Source organism: Vitis vinifera, chromosome 18 (genome assembly GCF_030704535.1).
Source record: "Vitis vinifera cultivar Pinot Noir 40024 chromosome 18, ASM3070453v1".
Classification (NCBI taxonomy): domain Eukaryota; kingdom Viridiplantae; phylum Streptophyta; class Magnoliopsida; order Vitales; family Vitaceae; genus Vitis; species Vitis vinifera.
In genome coordinates this window covers 13,362,977-13,380,175 of record NC_081822.1, presented here as the reverse complement: position 1 = coordinate 13,380,175, position 17,199 = coordinate 13,362,977, and the positions used below count along the sequence as shown (strand labels likewise).

Here is a 17,199-nt window from a genome sequence, read left to right as displayed (position 1 = left end):
CATACGATTACACTGCTACAGATCTTTTCATCAAGACCCTGAATTGTCATGCTTACGACCTTTCAACGGCCACGATTGGACCCCCAAACTAACTATAAAACATTAGAAAGCAACCTTCGCCCTTGATATTCTGACGTGGCAGCCGGATGATTCTATTTTTAAAAATTTTACAAACTCGTTTTTTCTTTTTCTTTTTTATTTAACAAACTCGCATCACCTACTAAAATAATTTTATAATTTTTATTTTTAAAGTTTGTTTGACAATTATTTTCGAAAATAATTTTAAAAAATAGTTCTTAAAAATAGTTTTCTAATTTTTATAAAAAAAATATATATTTGAAATTTTAAAATATTTTCAATCTGTTTTTAACATTTGAAAATATGTTTTAAAAATAATTTTTATATCAAATATTTTATTTTATTTTTTATTCTACATATTTATATAATTATTTCTTAAAACAATTTTTAAAAATAAAGATAAAATAATAAAAAATAATTAATAGATATTTTTTGAAAACGACTTATTTTCTATTTTTAATATAAAAACATGAAACAATTTTTAGTTGTTAAATATATTTTATGTATTTTTTATTTTGAATAATAAAAAATTATTGAAAAAAAAATAGTTTCCATATGCGCCCTTACTTTTTAGTAGAGAAAATGATACAAAAGAAGCTTCCCATGCAACACTTTAATCATATTTTGGTTGATCTTTTAAGTTATGGGTCTTATAATGTAAAAAAAATATGATGGAATATTTTATTGATATGGTAGTACAGAGAAAAGAAAATCCTTGTTTGTTTCCCTAGATTCGCATGACATGAGAAAAATTAGGCAAGTAAATTGAGAAGGCATTGAAGTGTGAAGGTGGGATTTTGGGATGGGGGAATGATTCAATGTGAAATCATCATACACTCACAAGGGCAATGGGTTGTAAGTTGTAACCTTGTGGGTGTGATGTAATAAAATCTACAATATTTTATGTCATTTTTATTTGTGAAATCCTTACAAATTACAAAGGAGATTCATGACTATTTGAAATTTCCAAAGAAAAAAACAAGGATCTTTGTTCATGTGGTCCTCTGCATTTATTTGGTTGAGAGCTTCATAATTTTTACCTTTTTTTTATTTAAAAAAAAACAAAATGAAGCCATTTAAAAAAAAAAAATACAATTGAATTTATATTATATTTTTAATATAATAAAAAACAATAATTTAATTCTTGTATGATCTTATTAATTTACTTCTCCATTATTTTGTATGATTTACTTTTATTTAATTCCTAAAAATTACAATAAAAATAGTTATAATACAATCCTTTTAAGGCTATGTGTATATTTTTAAAGAAATAGCAAAGAAAGAAAGAAAGAAAAAAGTTAAAAATATATATATATATATATATATATATATATATATATATATATATATATATATTCATATTTAGTTTTATTTAAAAAATGGGAAAGTAAATTAAATATAATTAAAAATAATAATAAATTTATATATATTTAAACTATTTAATTCTTATATAAAATAATTAAAATAAATAAAATAAGTTTGAAATAATACATAAAAATAATTTATTAAGTTTTGATGTATTTATGATTTTCCTTTATTTATCTTTTCTTCACATTTCATTTCAATTTTTTCGAAAACTAAACATAAGTTAAACTATTTTTGGTGTCTGAAAAATACTAAGAAAATAAGTAATTTGTTTTTTTAAATGATTTTCTAACGTTTAGGAATTGTTTGAGAATTATTTTTGTTTTTTTTAATTTTTAAGAACATAAAATATTATATTTTCATATAACATCTTTGAATTATTTTATGATATTTTCACTTGTTTTTTTTAAAGGTTGTTTTAAAAAATAATTATATAAACATATAAAATGTTTTAAAACAAAACACTAGATATAATAATTATTTTTAAAATATTAAAAATGGATTAAAAATATTTTAAGTTTTTAAATAAATTTTTGTTTTACAAAAATTAAAAGACGGATTTTAAAAAATTGTTCTTAAAAACTATTTTTTGAAATTATTTTTGAAAACAATTACAAAACAAGCTTTTAGTTTTACTATGGAAATTGGGATAAATATAATTAAGATTAGTAAAAATATTATATATTTTAAAAAATTATTTAATCATTTTTATAGAAAAATTAAATAAATAACAAAATTTAAAATAATTAATAAAAATAAATTTATTAACTTTAAATCTATTTTTTATTTTTATTCCCTTTTTATTTTCTCCAATTTTTCTTCAATGTTTTCTTTTAGTTTTATTTTCCTTCAAACTTTCCACCCTTATTCTCCTTTTTTTTTTTTTTTTTTTTTAATTTTAAATTACATTTATATATATATACCATGGAATTGCATCCATGTTTGAATTGACTAAGAAAAGTCAAAACTTGCTTTCCTAGAGCATTAAATGTCCCATATATTCCTTAAATGGAATTTCACATAAAAGTAAAATTTTTTTTTTAATAATATCAAAAGCTGAGTTTTACCCTTCTTTTTAATTTTTTTTTTTTACTTTTTATTTTCCATTTTTCTTTTCTAAATAAAGGATATATGTTCTAGCCTATAGATTGGTGCCACGGCTGCTGATCAATGCGGGTGACTATGATGAGTATGGTATGTGCCTTCACACGCTAGGCAAATCCAAGTGGAAGGCAATTCAGTAATTAAACCGCAATCCAGTGTCATAATTGTAATAAGGATAACATTAGCCGGTCCATGATGATGATACATGGTGTATGGGGAAATATGGGGTATGGCACATGGGGGCATGACATGAGTGAGGGAGAAGAGGATTTGACTTCATTCCCAGAGAGGAGAAAGGTAAAGAAGGAATGAAGAAAAATTCAATCTGATTGAACACAATTTTGACGTCCGCAAGGAGACGCACCTTCTTTCTCTCTCTACTTTCTCTCTCTAGATACAGCGGAAGAACGGGCAAAGCAACATGGAGATATACTGAGGGACCTTGTGAAGAACTCGCCCAAGAGCAACAAAAAAGAAGGGAAAAAAAACCCTAGAAATTTTGTACTCTTACTCAATGCAAACCAGCAGCAAAGTGAAGAGCAGCTGCATGTTTTTCCCAATTTTGATCAGTTTTTCTGTCTTCGATCGAAATCTTTGGAGTTTCTGAAGACTTTCAGTGTTCAATTACAACTCTGGTAAGTCCTCAAGCGTCGTCGTTTTAGGCTCAGCTTTTCAGGACGCTATCGATTTCTCTTGCTCGTTTGGAGCTCCGGATCGCCGATTTAGGGTTCGATCGATGTGTTTAGGTTCTTGTCTTTTGGGTTTTTGTTTGATTTTCTATTTTTGAGTGTTAATTTTTTTTTGTTTGTTTTTTTTTTTATTTTCTCTAAATATTTTGGGGTTTAAAGATTGGAATTTGAGGTGCGAGGTGTGAAAAAGAACTTATCTTTGTTGGGTTTGTGAGGTTTGGAGATTTGGAGTTGTGTTGGGAGTCGATTGAAGTCGTTTTGTGATGATTTTAGTGAGGGTTTGGAGTGACTGGCGGTGATATCGAGATTCTGAACCCCTGTTTTGTATTAGGAGTTCGATTCGTTGATTGGTTGCCCTTTTGTAGAATGTTTGAAGCTTTACTTGATCTAAAAACTCATCAATTGTACAGCGGTTCACTGAAGAAATCGCTGAGCTAGTCCAATTCTAGAATGTTCAGAATCAAAGCTTGTTGCTTGGTTTTGGTTTTGTTTGGCTTTCCTCTTGTGTTTGGTAACGCCCAACTCCGTATGCTCAGGCACAAAGCTTCCCCATTTCTTTTGGTGCACAACAAGGACTCTGGAGTTTCTGGCCTTGATTTTGGGTGTAAACTGCTTGATGGGATGAGGGAAATGTCAGGTTTTGCGCACTTTGTTGTGTAACTGGAAGTTTATTTGAATCTTGTGGTGTACTTGAGTGAGTGTTTGTAGATTGTTATTTTGGAAAGATGGTGCCATCCGGGCCACCCACTCCTATAGGTGGAGCCCAACCTGTTCCCCCTTCACTTTTGCGTTCGAATTCTGGTATGTTAGGAGCTCAGGCGGGTCCTGTGCCACCCCAAACAGGGTTCCCTTCGCTTGTGTCTCCAAGAACTCAGTACAATAATATGAATTTACTTGGAAATGTACCCAGTGTTTCTTCACTGCTCAGTCAGTCTTTTGGAAACGGGGGTTCAAACCCTGGGCTTTCTGGTCCAGGAAGTGGTCAGCGTGGAGGTATTGATGCTGGTGCTGAATCTGATCCACTCTCTGGTGTTGGAAATGGATTGGGTTTCACTCCTCCGGCATCATTTGTTCCGACCAACATGGCGAACCCTGGTTCGGCTGGTCAGGGACAACAGTTCCAAAACCCTTCTGGAAACCAGATGTTGCCAGATCAACAGCAGTCTCAACAACTTGAAGCACAAAATTTCCAGCATGGCCAACAGCCATTGCAACAGTTCTCCGCCCCACTCAACACTCAGCAACAGCAGCAATACCAATCAATTCGAGGTGGGCTAGGTGGTGTTGGACCTGTTAAGCTAGAGCCCCAGGTGACCAATGATCAACATGGACAACAGCAGCAGTTGCAGTCCTTGAGAAATATTGGTCCAGTGAAACTGGAGCCACAACAAATTCCAACTATGAGAAGCTTGGCACCTGTCAAAATGGAACCCCAACATTCTGATCAGTCATTGTTTCTGCACCAACAGCAGCAACAGCAACAGCAGCATCAGCAACAACAGCATCAGCAACAACAGCAGCAGTTCCTGCATATGTCAAGGCAGTCTTCGCAGGCTACTGCTGCGCAGATTAGTCTTTTGCAACAACAAAGATACATGCAGCTACAACAACAGCAGCAACAGCAACTTTTGAAGGCTATTCCTCAGCAACGGTCCCAACTACAACAACAGCAATTTCAAGCGCAGAATTTGCCTTTGAGATCTCCTGTGAAACCAGGATATGAACCTGGGATGTGTGCCCGGCGGCTGACATATTACATGTATCAGCAACAACACAAACCCACTGTGAGGATTACTTTCATTAAAAAAAATATTTTGTCTGCATATTGTATGAGACTATTATGAGTTGCATTTGTTCTAATTTTCCACATAGGACAACAATATTGAATTCTGGAGAAAGTTTGTTGCTGAGTATTTTGCTCCGCATGCCAAGAAGAAGTGGTGTGTTTCTATGTATGGAAGTGGCCGACAAACAACTGGAGTTTTTCCTCAGGTATGCTGTTAGAGAAAGCCCTGATATATAGCATTACCATTTCTAATATCTGAAGCTAAGGGCTGTAAATCCTAGCAATCTTATCTTAGTTGGTCATATTTAGTGAGATGAGGTCACTGTTTATGAACCTTTACATGTTTACTACTCACTTCTTACCACTTTTTCAGATCTGTAAAGTGTTAGTTTTGATATTCCTTATTTTATAGTATTGCTCTCGGGTTGTTAACAGCATCATATATTTGACTCAACTCTCTTAATAGAATTTATGGTGAACTCATTATTTTGTTTTGCTTATCAATTTCAAACAATCATGTAAACTATGGTATTGCGATTTTGTAGGATGTGTGGCACTGTGAGATATGCAACCGCAAGCCAGGACGAGGTTTTGGTATGTTTTGGTTTCTAAAAAAATTCTAGGTTGAAATGCTGTCTTGTCTGAATTATTTTTGTTACTTTGTAGTTCATTTATTTGATTTTTCTTTTTGTGTCACCATCTAAAATCTGAAACTCTACTTTCAGAAGCGACTGTGGAGGTTCTGCCCAGGCTTTTCAAAATCAAGTATGAAAGTGGTACTCTGGAAGAACTTCTTTATGTTGATATGCCCCGTGAGTATCAAAATTCGTCTGGGCAAATTATCCTGGACTATGCAAAAGCAATACAGGAAAGCGTCTTTGAACAGCTTCGAGTCGTTCGTGAAGGTCAACTTCGGATAGTTTTCTCACCTGACTTGAAGGTTACACTGATAAACTAGCCTCTTATTTACAACAAATCACAACTTCTAGGGATATTAGTTATTTACAATTTCTTGGCCCCTTTTCTTGCTTTTGGTCAGATTTGCTCGTGGGAGTTCTGTGCTCGACGTCATGAGGAGCTTATCCCTAGAAGATTGTTGATACCTCAGGTTACTGATCAAGTGGTTTAGGCTCTATCATCAAGAAGCTCTTCTGTTGCTTTTTCATTTTTGAACTAAATATGTTGCCTGGAACCTTGATCAAATCAAAGTTATTTGATTGTTTATGTTGATAATTAACCTGTTTATATTTCTTGCCTGCTGACAACAAGATCCTTTATGTTGTCAGGGACCTTCACCAAGTCAGTTTTGCTTGCTTGGTTGAGTTACTTCACCTGTTTATATCCTTGTCTGTTGGCAACAAGATGCTTTCTTTTATTCTAGTGACATTTTTTTTTTTGTTTATAAAAGTAGTTACAAAATCAATTTCACTCATGCGAAATCCCACTAGTGTTGCTTCATTTGACCTTAGGAAACCATGGATACATGGCTCCTCCTCAAGAAATGTGTTTTAGGTACAATTGAAACTTGAACCTAGGACCTCAAATACCTGAGAGGGAGTGCCTGCCAGTTGAACTACCTATTGCAGGTGGGAGACAGGGAATGGTTGGGTTTGGGAGGAATGACACTTTAGGATTATCACCTTCAAGCCAATTCTTTGCTTTGAAGAACTTTCCCTTTTTATAAGCTTAGCTAATTGAAATCCTCCCGATGTGTCGATCAGATGATATATTTATCATTTGCAGGAACTGCGATTTATTCATGTTGATTTTATGAGATTATGGTTGTTTTGGGAGGAGTAATGAGTAGATAAACTTTTTGCCTATAAGAAAATAGAGACAGAATATATAAAGAAGGATGGAAGTACAAGAAACAGAATGAGAAAATGCTGGAGCAACCCCGGAAAGACATCAAGCATCTTCCACTGATCACCAACTATTCTAAAAAAGCCAGGAAAGACATCAACATTATATCTGTGATGTCTCTTGGAGCAACCTATTCCATAGCAACCCAACATAACAACCTTTGCCTCAACTTTGGTGCAAAGGGGCTGTGGACGACACCCCTCCTTCTGAAAGTTAGGACAAATAGTTTTTGATTGCCTCTTCTCCTAGAGTGGATCATTAGTACTCTTTCAACACCATCCATGTGAAGGCCTCGATTTATAGGGGATTCTTTAATTTCTAGATGAACTTAGAATGAAGAACAAGATTCAGATGTTAGTATTAGGAAGAGCATAGAACCACTTGGATGAGAAAAGACCAGTGGGATCCAGGATGCAAACCCCCTTGTTTGGGATAATGAAGAAGGAAAAACAATTTGCAAAGACAGAAGAAGGGAAGAGAGGTTGTCGTCTATGAGATTCTGATGTTGGGAGCTAACTACATGACCCATGTCTATGACCTTTTTGGTGTAGCTGCCTTCACCATTTTTCCTTTCCTTTTAACTTGTTTTGGCTAATTATGTTTTGATATTTTGTGTCTTGAACTTGTTACTTGTTCTATGGAGTGCTTAAACATCCAATGGATAGTGAATCATTGTTTAGTAGGCTTAATGAATGCAAAGCCATTCCATTGTATTTAGCAGTGCAATGAAATCATTTTGTTTTGGAGGCATATGGAATTACTTGAATTTATAGTAAGTGTGTTTGTGTCTATGATTATCAAAAACTTGTGTTGCAAATTATATTTTAATTTTCATATAAAAGGATGCATTTTGCCGGTTTGCATCTTGTCTTGAGTGTATCTTTTGGTACATATATGATATGAGATAAGGTGTATGCAGTACAGAGTGCATATATGATACAAGTTAAGGTATATGTGGTAAACAGTGGTATGATTCAAATATCCTTTGACTATTTTAATAGTTTTTTGAAATCAAATTTGAAAATTGTTTTCCTAAAAAAGATGATTTCATTAATTACTTTGTGTAGTAGAAATGGATGACGGAAGGAAAGAAAGAGGAGGAATGATCCCATGTAAAAGATGCTATAAACAGATTGTAAGAAACATATGGATTGAAGCTTACGTGTAACTGTTGTTGAAATGATTTGAATGTGGACCTTGTGGATGATGACGAATGAAGACTTTGCTTAATGTATTAGCTTTTTCTCTCAAGTGTTTTTTTCCTCATTAGGGAAGGGGAGTACAAATGAACTGGGAAATTAGGAACTTTGAAAATGGCACAAACATGTGGGAACAGTCCATCCAAGTATATGATTAAAATGTAATTTATGGATTGAATGTCGTTTATATGCATTAAAATTCATATTTTGTTAAGTTGGTTTCATCAAAATTCCAGTGCCATTGTTTTCATGTGTTGATATTAACGAATGCCAATGTTTACTGCTTTTAACTTAGTATTTTTCACAAAATTTAGTATGTATTGCTTTATGCTTCATGTTGGGGGTGGGGTGGGGGGTAATAACTCCATTAACACAGGTAGATTGTGCCTTATATCGGAAATGAAAGCAAAATGACAGGTTTCATTTAGTCAGGTCAATGTAGCTGTACCATCCAAATGGGTTGTTAGCATGTTTTGTTTTTCTGTCCCTTTTTTGGCGCTTTTTGATGACAGTATACATTGTGTGTACTATGGCGTGCCCCTTTTTTGGCACTTTCCAATGCTATTGCTTTTTATCTAAAAAAAAAGGGGGTTGTTAACATGTTTTGATATGACCATCCAAATGAGCTGGACTTAGAAGTGGTAGAAGTAGTGGTGGCGGGGGCTGGAGTTAACTTCCTGGTATTATAGTAGTAGTAGTAGTGGTTGTAGTTGTTTTTGTCGGGTGGAGTTCCAACTGTTGGGGTTTCTACCTGCAAATATAATGAACTCCAAAACCATGTTTCTCGAGAACCACAAATTTTTTAGTGTATTAATGACAAACTATAGAGAACTGCAATTTCTTGTGGCTTGGATCTCCCAAACCGTGACGACTAGTAAGGAAACTTCTGAACTTTAATTCATTTTTTGAAAAAAGAAAAAGTTCTCCTAAGGGGGCCTAGATACTTGTATCATGAATTTATTGTAACAGGGAGTTATTTGCCCTTTTAGTTGTACTAGTCAATCTCCAACTGTTAGACCATGAAGGCTTTCAAATCTTTGGTTGATTGGTCTAGGGATTCCTTTGGGATTGCATCTTTCTTTTTTAAAATTTGTTGATTGTGTGGGAATGGCTTAGGCTTGGTTAGAGTTTCCTTTTAGTTTTATTCTTGCCTTCTGCCACACTTTGTCTGCTTCCTGTGTATTTGAGTTGTGATCCATCTTTTTACTAGGTGCTTGGTAATCTATATCTATAATTTGCCTGTCAAAAAATGATAATGACTTGTATTATTACATACCCTGAGTGCTGATTTTCTGTTTTCTTGTTTTTTTTTTTTTTTTTGGTCTGCCTTTCTTTTTGGTTCGTTCAGATTAGCCAATTGGATATAACGATACAATTAGCATTAGCTAAAATCATGTTTATTTAAATCACTGTTTACATGAGTTCTGATTGAACCTTGTCTAGTCAGTTTTCTGATCTAATATCGTCTCCTTGGGACATCTAAAGCATCTTTTAATGTTATTTTCATTATTATACCAATATTACTGTTAATTAACTGAAAAGGTTTGCATTTCTACTTGATATCGTGTTCTGTATGACAGTTGTTGATGCCAGTTGTCATGCATAATTTTCCAACTGTTACGTTTATGTTTCCCTTTTGGGTGTGTCTTGTAGACTTGCTGTGTACTTGGGTGTTGTGTGTTTTTTGGGAACTTTCTATGAAGTCTGTGTTGTTAAAACTACCTTCTTTTAACTATGATTATTTGGACTGTGCAGGTTAGTCAGCTTGGGGCTGCAGCTCAGAAATACCAGTCTGCTACTCAAAATGCATCATCCAATTTGTCTGTTCCAGAGTTACAAAGCAACTGTAATATGTAAGTCCTCAGTTCTATGTGACCTGAGGCTCTAAGCCGTGCTTCTATTTTTGTCCTTAAATTGAGAATTTGGCAGTTTTAGTGGTCCATATACTGTTTTGAATTCTCTAAACTTAATTCTTATACTCCATATTTTTCATTTCACTCTCTTTGTAATTGTCCATGTGCATGCCATGTAATCAATCATGTATTTGTTTTGTGCATATTTTGGTTATTTCTGCTGTAAAGTTTATATACTTGTTGATTACTGCTGCTTATAACAATATCATGCCGTCTATTGTTCTCTTGAACTTTGTTCCTCTCAATGAAAAGCATCATCTTTCAAGGTTTTATTAGATGAATAAATTACAACATTTTCATGAAGTTAAAGTACTTATTCAAAGTACTTTTGACATCATAAAATATTTGACACTTGGCATATCTTTTCTTGGCTGTGCGGGCACCATATTTTGAAGAAATGGAAAGCAAATATGAATTAGAAGTATTGCATCTTTAATAATACTTTGTCATTCCTCTCCTTAATACAATCAGTAGATTGTTTGTCTTAATTAGTTTATTTAATTGAGGTGTTCAGAGGAATATGTCAAACTGAATAATGTTTTCGATTTAGATGGATCTGCTTACATGCAGGGGATGTAAGTTACATGTGATGCGAGCTCAAAAATGTTCCTTTATCCTTGTGAGGCTTGCATGTTTTGCTATAGTTCTTTTGATTCATCTTCTGTATTTCTGAAGTGTACAGTCTCAGGACTTGGACATAATTTTATGTATAATTTTGCATTACATCAGTGGAATGCGGAATTAACTAGTGTTCCATGTTTATAGTGTGACACCTACAATACCCTTTATTGTTCAGTAATTTGTAATTGTTATTCAGGTTTGTTGCGTCAGCTCGTCAATTAGCAAAAGCTTTGGAAGTACCATTAGTAAATGATTTGGGATATACAAAGAGATATGTTCGCTGCCTTCAGGTAGGGCACTTTTTCTATTCTCATCAATTTGGCATCATGACTAGCTAACTGTACTTGTTCTTTGGGTGACCCATCTTATTCTATTTTGGTGAATGTGGCATCACAACTTAGAAGTTGCTTCTTAACCATTAGAAGTCGAATGCTGTTGGTAGCTTCTGACAGTCAAAAGTTGCAAAGTTAGACTATATTTTTGCAACTACTGGTCTTTTAAGTATTACAAGTTGAGCGCTTTGGGTGTCTTTTGATGGACAACAGTTGCGAAGTTGTAGGAAGTAAGTTTGAGAACTCTGCAGAGTCTGAAACCTGCTGATATATTTTGCTTTTTGATGCCATCATGTCTAGCTAGTCTGAGCAGGATATTTTGTTGTTTTCCATGCTCATTTTATTTAAAATATGGAATCTTAGTCTCCAACTGTGAAGTTCTGTTTCTGATTCGCCTTATTTGTTGGTAGCGAGGCATATACTTTCTCCTATATTAGCTTCCTGGCTCATTCCATTCAGCCACTATAATGAACTTTCTCTTCTTTACCTGACCTTCAAAAGTGCATGATTCAGGAAACCAGATCACACAGAACTTTCCTTAACCCCATACTTAATTTCTGCTGGATGCAATCCACACTGATGTTAGGTTGGTTGTAATTTTCACTCCATGGTCACCACCATCTAATGAGTTTAATGGGTTCTTGTTTTCAACTATTTATCCTCCCTGAATCCAGCAGTTCAGACCTCATCCTGCACTCTTGAGTATATCAATCTTCTTTATGTACAATTAGACTCATATTTGTCTCTTCATTTATGTCATAGATCTACCTAGCGCATGTCCAACTAAAGATTCAATTCCTAAAGGCCTTGATTTCTTTTGGCACATAGTCAGTTCACTCTCCCAAGATGTACCATTGAATTCTTTGAGGATTTGGCATTGGTTTATTGCCATGAGGCCCAAATTGGTTTAAAGTTTAAACTCACATAATTTTGGCCTTTTTCTTTAAATAATGAGAACATTCCTTCATATCGAGATACAATGCAAATGACATTTGCATTTATTGCATTTTTTAAGAATGAGTTTTTTCAATAATGTTCATGATTGTAGCCTATCAAATCATTATTGTTGTCTTCATCATCATCATAATCATGATAACTATAATCATTATGATTTTATCATGGTCATAGTCCATACTGGTGTGCTCATACCTGTAATTCCTATATTTGCATGCATTTAATTATCAGCATTCTTTGTTTATCCTATGTTCCATTCAGGTCCCGCTTCAAGGAGAATAACATTTTTGATTGTGCAACTTAGTTGTCACATTTATTTATTTATTTATTTCCTTTTCTTGTTTCTGGATACATTTCAGATATCAGAAGTCGTTAATAGCATGAAAGACTTGATTGATTACAGTCGAAACACAGGAACTGGACCTATGGGTGAGCTACATGTGATTTTCTCGTCTTTCAATTTTCTGTTGGTTGTAATTCTATGAGGCTGCAAGTGGTGGCTTGGAAGAATATAATAGAGAAATTGCTCTGAAAGTCTTTACAGTTCTAGTGTTGCTAGACTATCTGAAGCTACCCATACAAAAATCAATTCATTTATCTAAGATCTGTAATATCATTAATATAAATGTTACCACAAGTGAAGAAATAGGGGGGAGGGGATAAATGATATGATAGAGAAAATAAGAGATGACTTCCACTGGCAAGAAACTTTGTACATGGAATAGAGAAGAGGGAGATATGAATTCCATTGCCCTCCAAACTCTCCAGACTTCAGTAAGGTGCATATGCATGACACATGGCTAGTGGCAATAAAGGGTTAGTATTAATTATTTGCCGCAGATTAGGTGGTTTTATAAAGTCATTAACCTTGAATGCTGTCTCCTTTACTTGGGTGGTGGCAAGACAGCAAACCTTTCTTTGTTCTTGTTGCTTTGTGTTTGTAGAAGAGGTTATTGTGACTGGCAAATATTTCCTGGGTTCTTTCTCCAGATGTTGATTTGATATGATGGCGCTGTGATTTTTAAGGATTAACAGAGGCGTTGAGGTCACTTTTCTCATGTCATTCACTACTACATTTAACTTCACTTGGGGGGTCAGCCACTAGAGAGTTCTTGGCAATTGCAATTAGCATATGATTATGTAGCACCCAATAGAAGGGATGATGGGATGAGGATCAACTGGGCTCCTCCTTCTTAGGGTGCCTTGTGGTCTTTCATTGGGAAAACCCAGGGGAGGAGATTAGTGGTGCTTCTATAAATCTTGATGGCAGTGTGGTTAGAGCATTGTCCAGGCCAGCTGGTTCAAGTTTGGGTATTGACACCAAAATCCTAGCTTTATTAGAAGGTTTGATTGGGGCCAACTTCTATTGCGACTAGAAAAATTCAAGTGGTCTTTTGGGGAAGTTCTGCTGGGGGGACGGTGAGGGTGGGGAGAGTTTAGCTGCTGTTTTCATGTGAGTGTCTATCAGGAAGAGAGGGCAACCCTGAGTTAATTTTTCCTTGGGTTTCGTGATGCATGCTACATTGGGTTCAGTGTCTTTTGGTTCCCTGCACTCTCTTTTTTGTTCATATATGGGTTGAAGAATAGGTTAATACTTTTTAGATGAAAATGTTACTGTTCATACTGTCCTTTCGAAACCATGTCCTTCTCTTTTTTGTAAAAGATAATGCTGTATGGTAATCAGGTTCCATCTTTCCTATATCAAAAAATAAAGGTTGACTTATTTTTTATTGATTCTATACCAAAAACAAGTCAGAGCAGTCTTATGTATCCCTCACCATATATATGCCTCTTGAACTTCTTACAGTTCTGGGTGTAGCTTTTCATCTTTAGCCATCCCAAAATTCAGAATCGTTATTTCATTTGAGTTACATTTCTGCTACAGAAACAATTATCAAATTCCACTCAGTTAATTTCTTCTGTTTCATTTCAGAGAGCTTGGCCAAGTTCCCGCGGAGAACAAATGCCTCATCTGGCTTTCATAACCAAGCTCAACAACCGGAGGAACAGATGCAGCAGCAACAACAACAGCAACAACAAACGATTGCTCAGAATGCAAACAATGATCCAAGTTCTGTCCAGGCCACTGCGATGCAGCTTGCTTCTAGCAATGGTGTAACTAGTGTAAATAACTCCCTCAACCCAGCATCTGCCTCTACCTCTTCCAGCACCATAGTTGGGCTTCTACACCAGAACTCCATGAACTCTAGACAGCAAAATTCTATGAACAATGCAAACAGTCCCTATGGTGGAGGTGCTGTTCAGATTCCATCCCCTGGTTCCTCCAGTTCAATACCGCAGCCTCAACCGAATCCTTCTCCATTCCAATCACCAACACCCTCTTCATCTAACAATCCCCCCCAAACTTCCCATGGTGCCTTGACAGCAGCCACTCACATGAGTACAGCAAATTCACCTGCGAATATTTCCATGCAACAGCCTTCTCTCTCTGGTGAGGCCGACCCAAGTGATTCGCAGAGCTCAGTCCAGAAAATCATTCAAGAAATGATGATGTCATCCCAACTTAATGGCACAGCGGGTATGGTGAGTGTTGGTTCTTTGGGGAATGATGTGAAAAATGTTAATGGGATTTTGCCCACAAGTAACAGCACAGGCCTTAATGGTGGTCTGGTAGGGAATGGGCCAGGAAACAGCACTCCAGGTATTGGAGGCGGTGGATTTGGCAGCATGGGTGGACTAGGGCAGTCTGCTATGGTTAATGGAATGAGAGCTGCAATGGGTAATAACTCCTTGACTATAAATGGAAGGGTGGGCATGACACCCATGACTCGGGATCAAAGCATTAATCATCAACAAGATTTGGGGAACCAGCTGCTTGGCGGGCTAGGAGCAGTTAATGGATTCAATAATCTACAGTTTGATTGGAAGCAGTCACCGTGAAAGAACCTATGGGGAATCTGACTAATGTTTTCTGTTGTCGATCATGATCACAGCTGCTTGTGCAGCACGAGAAATTGGTGAAATGCCAGGCTGTGGAGGAGGTAGCGGTGTATGATGATGGAATAGTTTCAGGGCCTTTCCTCCCGCTCTGTACTAATTTCAGAAAAAGGAAAACATATAGCATAGTGCTTTTATCATTGAAATGTTATATCCTCTTTTAAGTGGCTTTGTTTTCTTCTAACTTTTGTTTTCCCTGATTTTATCACTCGATACAGCTGCTTATCCTCAACTAACTCAACTCACTCACAATGGGAATGGGAATGGACGTGGGAATTCAGAGAGGGAATATTGTTTGGTGGAGCTCTTTTCTTAAGTAGTTGCTCTATTCTTTTTCTGAAACCATTTGTAAACCAAGTATTTGCAACTCTCTCTCTCTCTCTCTCTCTCTGCTTGCACGTGGACGGATGTCCTGGACACATGGAGTGTATATATATATCTATATATATATATATATATATGTATTGCCGGTTTGGAAGGATTTTGACAAATTTGCCAGTTTTGAAGTATCCATTCTACTCTTTTTTACTTCCAGTCTAATGCATGGATGGATCAAAGCTACTAACGGTGTTCAGAAAAAAGAATTAACAAATCAGATTGATTTCGGAAAAGGGGAGGATCTGTTCAGCCCCATCTCTGGTTGCACTTAATCTATCTATGGTATGGTTCTGATCAAAGGTTTTTCATCAATATGGTGTCTAGGTCTGCAACATTAGCCAAAGAAAATAGAAAACAGATTAATAAAATTTCCAAAGTAAAAAAATCTGCAAAACGAAAGCTCAAAAATCATATGGGTTGTGATGGACACTTGTTGCAAGGTTGGTGTAGAATAGGAAAAGAGTATTTGAAGATAAAATACATCAGAAACATACAAGGCTAGTCTCTCATCACATGTCTACATATTTCTCTATGGTGGCAGTGAGGGTGGACTTGGGCACCGCACCAATCACACTCTCCTTCCTCTCCCCATTCTTGAAAAAGAGAACAGTGGGGATGCTCCTTATCCCATACTGGGTGGCAATGTTTGGACAATCGTCAGTGTTGACCTTGCAGCACACGATCTTTCCTGCATACTCCTTGGCTAATTCATCGATCACTGGCGCAATCATCCGACAAGGCCCACACCATGGTGCCCAAAACTCCACTAGAACTGGGTTTTCACTTGCAATCACAACGTTACTCCAGCTTGAATCTGTCACCACTTGAACTGCATGTGTTTCCACCATGCATTTTTAATTAATTCAACTTCTGGGGAACGCTTTTTGGACTCACTTTAGCAAAGAATCACTACTGATTACCTTACTTGACAATTCATGTTTAAGAGAAGATGAAGTGAAAAATGCCCCTTATTTACAAAATTACTTGAAACTGCTTCTCTCTCTCTCTCTCTCTCTATATATATATGCAAATGGCACCACAGAAAAATGGGGTTTAATCTTTCCGAACGTTTTGATTGGCACAATCAGAAAATGGTGACCGTGGAGCCATATCTACTATGGTTCTCTCAATTTTAAAGCTTTTTGTCAATCTCTACAAGTTACCAATAGAGGAGAATCACGCATACTTAAAAGGAAAAACTACCAGGAATACTAAAAAGATGCAGAATCAAATTAGAAAGATATGAGAGAGGAGAAGCTAAGCAACCTTCATCTACGGCCTCGCGAGCTTTGCAGACAATGCGGGACTTGCGGCAGATGCGATGGAAGGAGTAATCCAAGGAAGAAGGTGAGGAGGAGAATGATAAAATGGACGGTTTGACTCCTTTACATGTCGGCAAATTAAGCTTTTCCTTAGCAGAAAATGGATGGTGGGACTGAAGAACACCAGCTCTGGCACAAGACACTGTGCTCACTTGAAAACAATTCTCCAGAGCCATTTTTACTCTCTCCTTTGAGTACCTTCTCTTTTTCTTCTTCTTTTGCCCTTTTCTATGTGTGTTCAGTGTGAATTGAGTTTTGAAAGGGTGGTGAGCAGAGAATGTGGGCTTGGCATTACCAGCCAGCCAAGAATCTGGACGATTTTATATGGATTTCCTATTTTCTTTGAACTATGTTTTTCTGAGGTTTTTTTCGATTATTTAAAAGGTGGATATTCTTAGGAGATTGTGAGGTGGCTAAGGTGGTGATGATCATGTGGATAGTATTTGCTCTCCATTTAATGAAGGAATCCAAAGGAGACCAAATGGCTCCAAGTGGTTCCCACGCAGCTCTCAATTTCTCGATATTCCCTTTCGTCCTCAACCTTCTTATCGGGCCTCCACATCCTGTACTTTCTTTTATAAACATGGTATTGGGCCTTAAGCCCATTACAGAATCAGCTCCTACCCAATCCATTCAG

At 36.0% G+C, this 17,199-nt stretch overlaps 2 protein-coding genes across 2 annotated transcripts; one reads left to right on the top strand and one right to left on the bottom strand.

Annotated features, from left to right (window-relative positions):
- The first annotated feature begins 2,775 nt into the window (after nucleotides 1-2,775).
- On the top strand, nucleotides 2,776-15,046 carry LOC100241984 (transcriptional corepressor SEUSS). Its single transcript, XM_002265884.5, has 9 exons — nucleotides 2,776-5,020; nucleotides 5,109-5,228; nucleotides 5,568-5,616; nucleotides 5,748-5,962; nucleotides 6,062-6,130; nucleotides 9,840-9,937; nucleotides 10,815-10,908; nucleotides 12,264-12,333; nucleotides 13,838-15,046. The coding sequence occupies exons 1-9, from the start codon at nucleotides 3,962-3,964 to the stop codon at nucleotides 14,803-14,805; spliced, it is 2,742 nt and encodes a 913-aa protein (XP_002265920.1). The 5' UTR covers nucleotides 2,776-3,961; the 3' UTR covers nucleotides 14,806-15,046.
- A 624-nt stretch (nucleotides 15,047-15,670) lies between these two features.
- On the bottom strand, nucleotides 15,671-16,983 carry LOC100264263 (thioredoxin). Its single transcript, XM_002265986.4, has 2 exons — nucleotides 16,507-16,983; nucleotides 15,671-16,069 (listed from the first exon to the last, which is right to left on the bottom strand). The coding sequence occupies exons 1-2, from the start codon at nucleotides 16,736-16,738 to the stop codon at nucleotides 15,750-15,752; spliced, it is 552 nt and encodes a 183-aa protein (XP_002266022.1). The 5' UTR covers nucleotides 16,739-16,983; the 3' UTR covers nucleotides 15,671-15,749.
- Nucleotides 16,984-17,199: the final 216 nt, after the last annotated feature.

What these genes read in the sequence shown, in the direction of transcription:
- LOC100264263 (XM_002265986.4), bottom strand. Translation starts at nt 16,738, where the DNA reads ATGGCTCTGGAGAATTGTTTTCAAGTGAGCACAGTGTCTTGTGCCAGA. An exon ending in TCGCGAGGCCGTAGATGAAG is followed by an intron (nt 16,070 to 16,506) that starts GTTGCTTAGCTT and finishes AAACACATGCAG; the next exon opens with TTCAAGTGGTGACAGATTCA.
- LOC100241984 (XM_002265884.5), top strand. Translation starts at nt 3,962, where the DNA reads ATGGTGCCATCCGGGCCACCCACTCCTATAGGTGGAGCCCAACCTGTT. An exon ending in CAACTGGAGTTTTTCCTCAG is followed by an intron (nt 5,229 to 5,567) that starts GTATGCTGTTAG and finishes GCGATTTTGTAG; the next exon opens with GATGTGTGGCACTGTGAGAT. An exon ending in TTTTCTCACCTGACTTGAAG is followed by an intron (nt 5,963 to 6,061) that starts GTTACACTGATA and finishes GCTTTTGGTCAG; the next exon opens with ATTTGCTCGTGGGAGTTCTG.